At 52.7% G+C, this 12,910-nt stretch overlaps 1 protein-coding gene across 1 annotated transcript; it reads right to left on the reverse strand.

The window, feature by feature from the left end:
• Window positions 1–4,528: 4,528 nt before the first annotated feature.
• FOXE3 (forkhead box E3) lies at window positions 4,529–5,900 on the reverse strand. The gene is made up of 2 exons (XM_054720743.1): window positions 5,852–5,900; window positions 4,529–5,460 (listed from the first exon to the last, which is right to left on the reverse strand). Exons 1-2 carry the CDS (start codon window positions 5,898–5,900, stop codon window positions 4,529–4,531), a joined length of 981 nt encoding a protein of 326 aa, XP_054576718.1.
• Window positions 5,901–12,910: the final 7,010 nt, after the last annotated feature.

Raw genomic sequence — 12,910 nt, forward strand, 5'->3', positions numbered from 1 at the left:
CAGTAAAACAATATTTTATATTTTATTAATATTATGAATTTGAATGTTTATTTTGTAGCTGTTTGCATTTATTTTATAAAGATTCTGTGTTATAGTTGCAGAAGAGATACAAGTCTAAGGATTTTCTATCTGCCCATACTAAATGACATTATAATTTTTAAAAGTTAAAGTCAATACTTGAGGTCACCAGAATTTTTTTCTTTTAAAAGGAGACTGCTTTAGCCCCTGTATCTTGCTAAATTGCCCTCCGCCCCCACCTCATACTTCTAGGATCTCCCAAAGGGGTACTTCACACGGGCTTAGAACCAACCCACACAGTATCGTGAAGAGTTCTCACATTGCTTGTTTTGCCTTCTGCCTTCCAGGTGAAGCCCATTGCCTGAAGGAGCCTCTCAGTTGTTATGCTTCCCGTGTCCCTGCCAAGGAGCTCACTTTCCTGTGTACTCAGTTTTCCATGTGTAGGGTGATCTTGGCCTCGCTCCAGCAGGCCCTATAACCAGCTCAGCACCATCCTGTGCCAAAAATCATCCTTCCTGTGCTCCAAGTCCCCCCAAATCAGAAAGCAACCTCCTCAGCTCACTTACTCCTATGAAGAACTCAGAACCAGTCCCCTGCCTTCATCCTCTAACCAAAACATGCACCCCTCATTTCCATAACACTGAGCCACCTTCTCACCTTCCTAGGAGTTAGTGCACACTGAACCCAGAAACAACTTCCCATTCTCCTCTTCCTCAGTCCCCACTCCCAAAGAATATAAGGCTACAAAAACACAGCTTTAACTCGACCATTCTATTGTCAAAGTGCACACTTAGCTTCTCACGCTAAAATAATCATCTTCATTTCAGATGTGCAAAATTTCCCCCCAAATTGACCTTGACTGAAACAAAGAAACCAGCGAAAAGGAAGATATGGAATTCAAGAAGCAGGGAATCCAACACAGGAGATGGAGGGAATTCCAAGGAAAACAGTGAAGGGAAACAGGGCCACATCTGTGCAGCAGACATGGAGAGCAATCAGCCCAGGCTGGAGCTAGAGGACAGAGGGCTAGGGGAGAGGTGCCCCCGGAACAGAAAACACAGCAACCCAAAGCAATGATAGATTTCCCGGTAAGTTTGACCTCGTGAAAATTAGGGAAGATTTGGCTTTGGGTACAAAGAAAGGTAAGGAAATGAAAAAATAAGGCACTGAACTCCAGGAAAAATGAAAAGTTGCACTCTCCCTCCAAAAGGAATGGTAGTCATGGTACACCAGCAGCTATCAGAGAACAATATTTATATAGTAATAATATGTGAATTATTATTTTAACCCAAAGTTGGTGATTTGGGTGGGAATGAGAAGGGATAGAGATTTCAGAGGTAAATGACAATCTATCATAATAGGAAGTTAATACTGTTGTGAGCGAGTAGTATAAGCATGGAAATACAGAAGTAAGTGTATTCAAAAAGAGACAGATATGAATTGAAAGTAGATAGTTCTAGGATACAAAACGGGGTCCTGAAAATTGGGCTAGGCACCATTAAAACCTTGTCATTGCTTTTTGGACTGTTACATTATATGCTTGTTTCAATTAAATAAAAAGCAAGAATTAAGTGTTAAAAACTGTGTCTTCAGATTAAAGATGACTTCCAGGTTTCTAGAAAAATGAAGGGGTAGTCGCTTAACGTTTCTGAAAGTTCCATTCAGATTATCCGCCCCCCCCCCAAAAAAAAGGAGAGGGGGGGGAAATAAGACTTCCATATTGCAATCTTGCTTCTAGATAAGAAGTGTTTAGTGCTGCAATCCGCTTGGGTCCCCTCCCTGCAGCAGGGAGCTGTTCTGTAATAAGACAGAATTGGAGTAGAGCTTTGTTTTGTGTTTTCAACATCTACCCAAGCGTCAAAAATCTTAGGGCACTCTATGACATATAGGTTTCCAGATAATGAACTTTGATGGCATCAACTGTCTCATATTTGTATCTGTATGGGCCCGGCGCAGGGCCTGGCACACAGTGAGTCCTCCATGCTGTTGAATGGAAGAACATTAAAGAGGCATTTCAAAATAAAATCTTTCTTAATTTCCAGTTCAGCAGTGACCCTTCTAGCATTTCCATGCAGACACTTGCCACCTCCTCCTCATTGTGCCAAGATCCCAGGGACAGAGACCTTCAGGGCCACAGTGGCAAGAATGAAATTCAGAGCTCAAGAAGCACTTCCTGGCTTCAGCAGAGTGAGAAGGAACTTCTCCTTCCCTGGAAACTTCTTGGATTTGGAAGGAATTTATCAAGAGGTGCTTTGGGGCAGGAGGAGAGGCTGTAACACCATTTGGAGCAGAAAACGTTTGCATTTTGATCTTTGTGGAGCTAGACTCCTTAGAGAACCAGGTTGAATCTTTGCTACCTGCTGGGTCCCAGGGAGGGGCAATTTTCTCATTGGACAAATGGGGAAGTAGCCTTCACCTCCACCTCTTTTGAAGGTCTCTGTGAGAATTGCAAGTGAGAATGGAAAGTGCCAGAGTACTGTCATCCCAGTCATTATTCAGTAAGTCAGGCACAATAGACACTAGGGATTCATTCAGTGGGCCAGTCATTCAACAAATACTAAGTGAAGAGCTGCTATGCATCAGGCAAATGTGATCTGACTCTTGCTCAAAAGGGTTAATAGCTGGGGAGGGAGTCTAACCAGGGTGTTTTATACCAGACTGTGCAGATCTATTGTCCTATCTCTAAAGACCGTCTTCCCTACCTCATATTTCCTGCACCTTTCTCCTCCATGAGCTGCCACTTTCCACCCTCACCCTTCATCACCACCCCAGAGGTTTAAACTCTTGTATTTAAGAGAGGGGCATCAGGCTTGTGCAACATGCAAATCACATTCACCCTGGACTCAAGGCACACTGATCCCTTCCCACCTTTTCCCACACCTAATCTAGACACTACTAAACTGGGAGCCCTGAGGCAGAGGAGCTTGGGAAAGCCTAGTGCTTAGCATTTGGGTCAGCACAGAAGAGTAGGACAGGGTCAAAGGCCAACTCATACAGCAACCTCTGAGTCTCTGTTCAGTGCTGCCCTGTTTGCGATGCTGGGACAGTCCCGAATCAGTTCAGGTCCCTGCTGCTCCAGCTCCCAATTTAGCAAAGGCTATAGTAAGACAAGGGGCATAGCTGATGGCGCAGGGCCCAGCTCCAGAAGTGTGGAGGAGGGTGTGGTTCTGCAGCCTGGTCCCACTCTTTAAATAGGGAGCTTTTTTAAAACTGAGCCTCCAGCCTTGGCCCAGTGTCTTTTCTCCAGAATACTGTTCATGCTAATCACCAGTAAACTTTGTTAAGATGCAGAATCTGATGACTCAGTGGGTCTGAAGTGGAGCCTGAGATTCTTCATTCCTAACAAGGTGATGCATTTCATCCCAGGAGCTGGCGAAGGGCCAGGGACTACACTTGGAGTCCGAGGCTATAGAACACTTACCGCATTTCTCTGAGGAGTGATTGGTAATGTCTCTTCCCCAGTGGTCCCTAAGCACCAGGAGGCAGGGATCCTGCCCATTTGTTTAGTGATGTATTTATTCCCAAAGCCTAGCGCATTCGGTAAGTACATACTTGGAGGAGTGGCCAATGCTCCCTTATCCATGGGAGCTGGGAGTAATCACACAGCGACGAACCCACTGGCCAAATACACTCATGTGCACACCCATCTCATCTCTACCATCCGCTGGGATGCAACAGGTGATGGCATTTACTAGGCCTACTATGTGCACAGCTATGGTTCATCGCATCCTAATCCTACTGCATGAACGGCTGCCTGATGCTTCACCAGGGGCTCACACTATATGAACAACCAAAGATCCTGAACAGAGCCCACACACTCTCTCCCCAGGCCACTCCCCCAAGTCACCAGCCAGCACACCAAGCCCAGAGAAAGCTTTCTTCTTTCTTTTTCATCAAGTCAGCTTTAATTAAAAAAATAATAACCTAATGAGCCAACCCTAAATCTTCCAGACGGTGGGCAGCCCACTAAGTCCAGCTTCAGTCGGGAGCCCGTGGAGCCGCTGGTCTGAGAAATCTCCAAGAACTGTCCTGGGGTCTGGAACAGCGCAGCCAGGTGTGTGTGTGTAAGAAACTGAGGACAGACAGGTAAGTGGGGTTGGGGCTCATACTTGTGGGAAATGAAGGGAAGAGAGCGAGGGAGTCATGAACACGGGCGTCTGATGTGTTGTAAGAACTCGAGGGAAGGTTGAAGTAAGGAGTCAGTCAGGGATCCCGGCGGCCTGAGACCGAAGGCCTGGCTTCCGAAGGCTTGGTATTCACGGGAAACCTGGCGTGGAGGCTCATGGGTGGTGACTGGGCGCGGGGACATGGGATCAACAATGGCACTGGGGAAGCGCACAGGTGGGGGCCCCCAGGGGAAGGAGAAGAAATGAGGGGCTCACATAGTGGGGTAGGGAGGGTTCGATCCGGTGGAGAGATGGTGGGATTCTCCCCGTGGAAAGAGGTAACAGGTGTGCTCAGTCCAAGAGGCAAGGGGGCCTCCAGGCGGCCCCTGCCTGCGGGGAAGGGCTCACAGGTAGCGCTCCAGTCCCGGCAAGTAGCCCGGCTGCCTCAGGTAGGCCTCCCCCGGGCCCAGCTGGCCGAGCGGGCCGAGCGGGCCCAGCGCTCCCGGCGGCCCGGCCAAGGCCAGCAGCGGCTCGGCGGGGCGCGGGGGCAGCCCCGGGCGGTCGGGCGCTGGCGCGTAGAGCGGCGGGAAGGCGGCGGCGCAGGGCGGGAAGGCGGCGTCGGGCGCGGCGCAGCAGGGCGGCTCCGGGGCGCCCAGCCCCGCCAGCTCGGGCGGCAGGCCCCCCAGGCTGTCCACGCCGAAGAGGCGCGCGGGCGGCGCGGGCGCGGGCCCGGGGCCGGGCGGGAAGGGCGCGTAGGGGCCCGGCGGGGCGGCGGGCGCGGGCGGCGGGGGCGCGGGCAGCTCCGCGCGCTTGAAGCGCTTGCGGCGCCGCAGGAAGCTGCCGTTGTCGAACATGTGGGCGGCCGCCGGGTCCAGCGTCCAGTAGTTGCCTTTGCCGGGGTTGCCCGGCTCGCGGGGCACCTTGACGAAGCAGTCGTTGAGCGTGAGGTTGTGGCGGATGCTGTTCTGCCACTTGCGCGGGCTGTCGCGGTAGAAGGCGAAGCGCTCGGTGATGAAGCGGTAGATGGCGGCCAGCGGGAGGCGGCGGCCCGGGGCGTGCGCCAGCGCCATGGCGATGAGCGCGATGTACGAGTAGGGCGGCTTCCCGCGCTGCAGGGGCCGCCGCCGCCGCCGCCCCGGGCCGGGTGCGGGCTCCGGCTCCCCGCGGCCCGCGGCCGCCTCTTCGGGCTCCGGCCCGGGCTCGGCTCCGGCGAGCGGCGACGGCGGCGGCCCCGACGGCGCGACCGAGGGCAGGGCCGGGAAGCCCGGAAAGGAGGCGGGGGGCTCCATGTCGCTGCGCCCGGTCCTCGGGAGGCCGCAGCCCTGCCCGCGCTGCGCTGCTCTCGCCGAGGGGCCGCCGACCCGCCTTATATGACACCGCGCCCCTCCCCCGCCCCCATCCAGGCAGAAGGCTCGGACCTTCCCCACTGGCCAGCGCCTCCCCCTACTTTGCTTTCCGAGTCCCTTCACCAGGCTCCCAGTCCCCAGCCCTACATTTTGCCCCTCCCTTGGTCTCCTCCCTTCCGGTCAGCCTTTTCCAGACCCAGCCTCACCCCTTTCCCATCTCCATGGAGTCAGTCCAACCGAATTCATCAATTCATCAGCTTCCTTTCCTCTAAGATCTCCCTCAACCTCCTCCCTTATGGGTCAATGCTAATCAAAAGTCCACCCAATCGCTGGGGCCCCTCCCCATTATGGTTCTCCCAGCTGAGTCCTGCCTCCGCCCACCTGGGGCAGAGATGAGAGCCACCAGGGCCTCCTGGCCAGCCTTCAGCATGCTAACCTGTGTTGGTCAGGAAAATGTCAGGCCCACCTCAGACATTAGGCAATGGGGAAGCAGAGGCAGGAGGCTGGCTTTGTCTCGGGGGCTCCACGGACACCATCACCTCTCTGTCCTGTCTCCCCCACAACCCTGTCCCATCCAGGACACTTGTGAGCATCCTTTGAAAAGCAGCAGAAGACTGCTTTAAATCAAGAGCCCCGAAAACCCTTAACTTGGAGTTGCCCTTCTGGCTTCCCCTTCTCCATGTCCCTTCTGCTCTAGAAAAAGGGCTCCCACGCGCGCACACACACACACACACACATACACACACACACACAGTAGGCCCACTGGGAAGATGCACAGAACACAGGCCTGCACAGCCCAGAGTTCCAAGGAACAGGTACTGGCCAGAGAGAGACCCCCAGAGTTCTTCCAGCCCTCACAACTTTAGCTGCAAAATATGCCTAGGTCAGCATATTCCAAGTATTCACTGCACATCACCCTCAACCTAGCGTACCCCCAACCTGGTCCCCTTCCTGTATTCCAGATTTTTGCAAATGGACCCCTTTCCCCTCACCACCCAGATCAGAAATACAGACATCACTTTGGGCTCTTCCCTCCCCCATCACTCCCACACCCAAGCAATCTGCAAGTCCTGTCAATTCCACATGGATTCCAAATCCACCCCTCCTTCATTTCTCCTGCCTCAGCTTAGCCTCATCATTCACTGAGCATGTGTACCAGGCCCTTTGCCAGCACTCAGGGAAGACAGAGATGACGGGACTCGCAGTCTGGTGGAGAGAGAGACACAGACAATTTCGGCTATGAGACAGGTGGGTGCAGGGGGCAGCGGGGGCTGTAGAAGTAGAGGAAGGAGATGACACTGGGAGATCTGAAGACAATCCCTCACCCCACAGCAATGAAGAGTCAGCCGGTTTATACATGAATGGGTCTCACCTCATGCCCTCTCCCCCTGGCATTCTACTGCCTGAGCACAGGCCGCACAAAACACAAGACAGTGCTGTCTGTCACACAAACAGCTCTCCAAAGAAGGCCGACAAGCAACTGCAGCAATGGGATCCTGCTCCCAGAGCCGAGTGACCTGGGGCTAGTTGCTCATTGGAGCCTCAGGAGGGACAATAACAAACCCTCAGCGTTATTATGAGATTTAAATGAGACGTGTATGAAAGGGCCTGGCCCACACTGGCACTTGGTAACAGGAGATCCAGAATTAAACCAGGAGGGGAAGGAGAGAGGCAGAGCCAGAGAAGTCATTGCCGAGCCTGGGTTTTTCAACCAGGTGTAGCATAATGATGCCGTCAGACTCAGGAATAGACCAAGAGCTACCATCTTTCCCACCTTCCCTAGGTCTGAATCCAGTCCCATCTGAAGCTCCCTGCCACAGCCTCTGTCTCACAACTCCAAATGTGGGAGAGGGGTGGCTCTTAGTATCTCCCATGGCAAACTGCAATTTCTTGTACTTTGAATTTTCTGATTCATGTGCAGAGCCTGGGACATAGTATATGTTCAATAAATGGTACTGAATGTGCGGTTGACTGCGCTAATCCTGGGGAGGGTGGGGGCAGGGAGCTGGGCCAGAGGGGTGAGAACCCAGACTTCGTCAGCTCTCTGTGCCTGCATGGCCCCCTCCATTGGGCCAGTGTCGGGGTAGCCCAAGGGCTAATCCGTGTTTTCAGCGTGGCTGGGCCCTCTTTTCACAGGCCCTGGGCCGGATGGGATGTGGCTGAGCATCCGGGCATAAGATGGCCAGTGAAGGCAGCCCCTTTCTCATGGGCCTGGATTCCAGGCGGCCCAGTGTCTGAGTGGAGCCCCTGGGGCGGGAGGAACACAGTGGCTGGGCTGGGCAGTCCTTTGTCTGGCCATGCTGGGTGAATATTCGGACTGGCAGGAGGGATTAATGGCCAGGGACTGGCCCTGGGGCTGGCCTTCCCACTGCCCTTTGGAGGCCAAAGGCCCAGGTCAGGGCACACGGCATTGATGGCTCCCTAGATAGGAGTGGAAATTCCCATTGTGTGCAAAGCTGTTAGAATTAGCCCCCAAGGCTCCCTGCCCCAGCCCCACCTGAACGGAGGCACCACAGCCAAGACGCACTTCAAGGCAAAGAGCAGAGGGTGGGAGCCAGAGCCTCCCAACCAGTGTCTGGGAGAAGGGGCTTAGGCTGAAAGTCGGTTCAGGTCTTTACCCTGAGATCTGCAGCCCCTCTAGGAAGGCCCTATGATTTCCCCTCCGGAGTGCTGGGGAGAAAGAGCTATGTTAACCCAACAAGGGTCTAAGGGGCCAGCCTGAGCTGTTGCCAGACCCCATAAGGCTTTCTGGAATATTCCTCAGACACCTTTAGTTTGAGACTGCTCCATAGTCATTTATTTCTAAAAGCCCCTGTCACAACGTCCACTTATCCCATAGCCCAACAGCTGCAAAAGGGGCTCAGGAAACAAAAGAAATCTCAGAGACACCCCCACCCCAACCCCTGCCACCCAGGGACCCTGAGGGCTACTGCAGGACCCCTCCCTCTTACCCCCACAACTAGAGTCAGTTTGTAGCTGACTTTATTTACCAACCTAAGGAGCTCAGATCTTTCTAGAGACAACAGGGAGACTTTGAAAGCTCTTCAGCAGGGGAACAAGACGATCACATCCCTTGTTCAGATCAGTGTGGCAGCGGACAGGCCAGACAGGTAAGAGGCTGGAGGCTCAGGGAGCAGAGGGGAGGCTGAGCATGTGATGAGGTGTGAACCGAAGCTCTGGTCGGGCGGGGGGCACACTAGACCCTTCGTTCCCATTCACTCCAGGCAGAAGAGAGAGAGAACCTCCAGCCAGCCATCTCAGAGAAGGGCTTAAACATCGAGTGTGTCACAAGTCTAAGAACTGGTCATCATTCTCTACTCCTTTCTCTCTTGACCACCTCCAGTCACCAAGACCTGTCAGTTCTCAGAAGTTTCTCTCAAATCCATTCTCTTCTCATGTTCCCTGTCTCGGTCCTTATTCAGGCCAATAGCCATACTCACACAGCCAATTGCAGCCACCACCTGGCTGGGCTTGTGGCCTCCCCCTCTGATTCCTTCTCTACTCAGCAGCTACTTAAACACCTTCAGTGGCTCCCCATTACCTCAGGAGTCAGACCGAGTCATTAACAGGGCTGGCAGGCGCCACACGACCTGACCTGCAGGCCCTCCTGCCTCATTTCTCACCACCCCCATGTACCCCGCTTCCCTGAAACACACAAGGTCTATAAGGAGCTACTTTTAGCCAAAGGCCAGGTCCTCCCCAACTCTGAGCCTTTGCTAACCCAAGTGAGCACAACCCACTTTGCCAGCTTCCCATACAAATACAATCTCATCTATTTTTCCTACCAGCCCCTTGATCCCCTAAGATCTGCAGTAACAAGAAGTCCATCTGTCCCTCTGAGAGATTGCACCTCCACATTGTCAAACAACTAACAAGTGAACAAAACCCTGAGGGTTTCCCTGTTTAGATGCAGAGAAGGTATTCACCCTTCTCCCACCCCCTCTCTGCCAGGAACTGCAGTCTCCCCTGAGCTGCTGGTGTGCTCCTCCTTATCCTTTGAGAACTGCTCACAGAAAATAGCCACTTCATTCTTTAGAAAACATTTCCCAATTTCTCCTTTCTTTCTCCTTCCCCAGGCAAAAGGCCCGAAGGTACCGAGAGATTTCAGCACATGCTCTGGTTTGCCTCCCTCTGTGCCCAGTTCATCCTTGGGCCCTGTGCCAGGCTGCAGAGCTGCACACTTCTGAGCATCTCTTGAGGGACTGACTACCTTGCTGAATGAATAAATGAATAAATTAATGAATGAACGAACCAGCTAACGAATGCCCACATGTGTCTGGAAAGACAAAAGGAGCCTGTGCCTCATTTCCAGCTAGGAATCTGCCTCCTGCCCTTGCTGCCTCTCTGCTCAGCTCTGCGGCCCAGAGCTGAGACCCCCACCGTGCGGTCCTTGCCTTAGCAGGGCCCAGACTCAGACAATGTTGGCTCAGCCCTGAGGGTGTAATTCCAGCCGCTCCTAAACCACATAACAGCATCTGAAGTATGTTCTGTGTCATTTGGGGCTGTCAGCGTACTGCATTCTGCCATCTACCTCTGCCTGCACTCCAGGCAATCTCAGGGCTGTTGGGCCTCCCTGCTTCTTATTTCCAGGGAGGCTGGGGCGAGGGGGGGAGAGGGGGGGCGCTGTCTGCCAGGCTGGCTGAGCCAAGGGAGCCCAGGCTGAGGAGAGTGCACTGGAACCCACACTCATTTGTCGTGTGATCTTGAGCAAGTTGTACAACTCCTGTGGCCACTATTAGATACATCAGCCCCTTGTGCCTGAAGAACCCTGAGATGATCTAGGTCAGTGAATCCCAACCGACGGGCCCCTTAACGAAAGCCAGACATCTGGAAACCACGTGGCACCCGGGGCTGTCTGTAAAAAGGATGCACAATGTGTCTCTCACACACACAAGTATGAATGGATTTCGAATGGTTGTTGATGCTGCTGTGATTGTTAAGTGCCCACATTTCAAAACTTCGCGGTGGGTTTTGTTTTTAAGCCATTAGTGGATTAACCAAAAGTGCAAATACTGTCCAGAGCAGCTGAGAGAGATTTTCAATCCCATTCTTCAGCTACTGCTCTAGTCCAATATGCCTTCTTACAGTTTGGGAGATTAAGGTCCAGAAAGGGGAGTGACTCGCCTAAAGTCCCCAAGCAAGTCAGTGCAAAGCCAGAGTGGAGTGGAGGGCTTTGCCCCCTCGCTCCTTGTTCTTTGCATTTATTCCGCAGTATTTCTAAGTACCTGCTTTGTGGCAGTTACTCTCTGCTCAGCACCAGGGACCAGTGATGAAGACCAAGGACCCTGTTCTCAGGGGCTGGCATTTGTCTAGGAGGGTGTAGGTGCTCTTGAGGGACAGGAGACATTGAACAAAGCCTTTACCCTAACTGCTAAAACGGGTTATTGGTGGATGGAGTCAGGAAGTGATGTGATAAGAGCCCTGTTGTGTAATAACCACTGCGTTTGCAAGGTGGATGATGGACCAGAAGGGTCTTACCATTTAGGCTGTTTTTGGCTTCAAGTAACAGAAAACCTCAACTCAAAATGAGTTAGGATGTAGGGAAATGTATTTTCTCCTTGACAAGTAGGTCAGAGGCAGGATGTGGTTGGGGCTCTGGCTCCCTTTTGTAGTGATTCTCCTGACTGTGCTGTCCCTCATGGGTTGGCTTTATCTTCGTGCTCAGCACCCAGAACTACAACACCTGAGTTCCAAGTAGCCAGAAGACAGGTGTCTCTTTCTATGCCTACATTTCTTAGGAAAGCTCTCATTGGCCAGAATTGGGTCACTTTGTTGTGCCTAAACCAATCACTGGCAAGAAGGAAAGTATTACCAGTTTGACCAGGACTAAACAGAACCTACTTACTTCCAGGAACTGGGATGGGTCACTTTCCCGTCACGCAGATTGCTGTGTGGAAGAGAGTGGATACTGGGAAATGGGTCCCCTTAGGAAGGAGGAAAAGGACCCTCAGCAATGTCTGCTGCAAAGAGAGGAGAGAGGAGTCTGGCAGCCCAGACTGAGGCGACTGAACAGGGCAGCTTCTTCAGAGCACTCCCCTCTTTGCTTTGTATAAACCGCTCATAGGTGTCTGCCTCCTCACCGGGCTCTCAGCTCCTTGAGGGCCAGGCCTGGGACTCATCGCTTGTGGATCCAGGCACAGGAGTCCCCAAAGAAGTAGAGGGGTGGTGAGAAATGACCACGTCTTTCCATAGTAGGAAGCATGGGTTCCCATCTGAGAAGTTCCCCAAGCAGGGACCAGGGAATACGCTCTGGGCAAGGTCATCTGGCTGGGTGACCCGGGCAATCATCTTGACCAACTCCAGCTTCACTTTCTCCCTGAGAGAACCGGGAGAAGATGTTCTCATTCTTTAGGAACAGTCGCCTCCCACAAATGTTCAATTTATGTCCTGTCACCTCGGATGAGTCTCAGGGTGGGGATGACAGGGGAGGGGTTAAGAGGGAGACTTGGGCAGGTCGAAGAGTCCAGAACTCCTCGGGCGGGCGGGAAGAAGGGAGAGCTCTCCCGGAGGCAAGCAGCAGCATCTGGAATGGTTTAAGCCTTCCGAGCAGGCGTGCAGTCATTAGTAGGGCTTTGGCATGTTTGGGGGCAATAACTGCATATTTTCTCCAGGGTGCATTGTGAACAGCCTTTGCTCAGAATGTAAAGAGTATGTTTCCTACGAGGGGGGATATTTACGCTCCTCCCGGGCTGCCTGGGCTGCTTCTCCGCTGTCTGCTTGGTGTTAGACTCCCGGCCTTCCTATTTTTAGATGGGTCCAACAGACAGAGGGCCAGCTGCTGGATGCGGCTGCGAGCATGGCTTCTCTGGTGGGACTGAGGACCATGGGCAACCTACTGGGGAGGAATCATTCGCTCCAGTACTTTACTGTGGTCAAGAGTCACTTCTTTTCATCCCTGTTCAAAACTCCACCCTGTGGACTTTCCAAGCTTAAAAAATGAGTGCTTTCTCCCCCCAGAAGTTACATGGGTGGAAAATACAAAAAAGTTCAGCTCTTGTGTCTCCTCTCCTCTGGCTCCAGGCTGCTGCTTTCTCTCATTCTCTTTTGGTCCCTTACAAAGGTAGGTTCTTCTGCCTGAAATACCCTTTGTTCACTCTCCACACCTGCTCCCATCTGAAAAACTCTCCTCAGGCCACCTCCTTCAGGAAGCCTTCCAAACAGGGATACACCTTCTCTGACTTCCCACAGCTCCGGTACTTCTCTTAGTCACAGCCATTTACCACCCTCAGTACTGAATGTGTGCTTAGTTCCCTCCCCTACTTAACTCTGTGAGTCTTGAGACATGGGAAAGAGAATTCTTTCTTGAGCAAGAATCCCACTGTCCAGCCTAGGACCAGGAACAGACTAGCTGCCCAATGGGTGCTGACTAACTAATTGACAGAATGAATAAATTGATGACTATGGTCATAAAGCATCAGAGATGAAGGAGACAGGTTGCAG

This window comes from Eptesicus fuscus, chromosome 9 (assembly GCF_027574615.1).
Source record: "Eptesicus fuscus isolate TK198812 chromosome 9, DD_ASM_mEF_20220401, whole genome shotgun sequence".
Lineage (NCBI taxonomy): Eukaryota > Metazoa > Chordata > Mammalia > Chiroptera > Vespertilionidae > Eptesicus > Eptesicus fuscus.

What these genes read in the sequence shown, in the direction of transcription:
- FOXE3 (XM_054720743.1), bottom strand. Translation starts at nt 5,900, where the DNA reads ATGCTGAAGGCTGGCCAGGAGGCCCTGGTGGCTCTCATCTCTGCCCCA. An exon ending in GGCTCTCATCTCTGCCCCAG is followed by an intron (nt 5,461 to 5,851) that starts GTGGGCGGAGGC and finishes CGGCGAGAGCAG; the next exon opens with CGCAGCGCGGGCAGGGCTGC.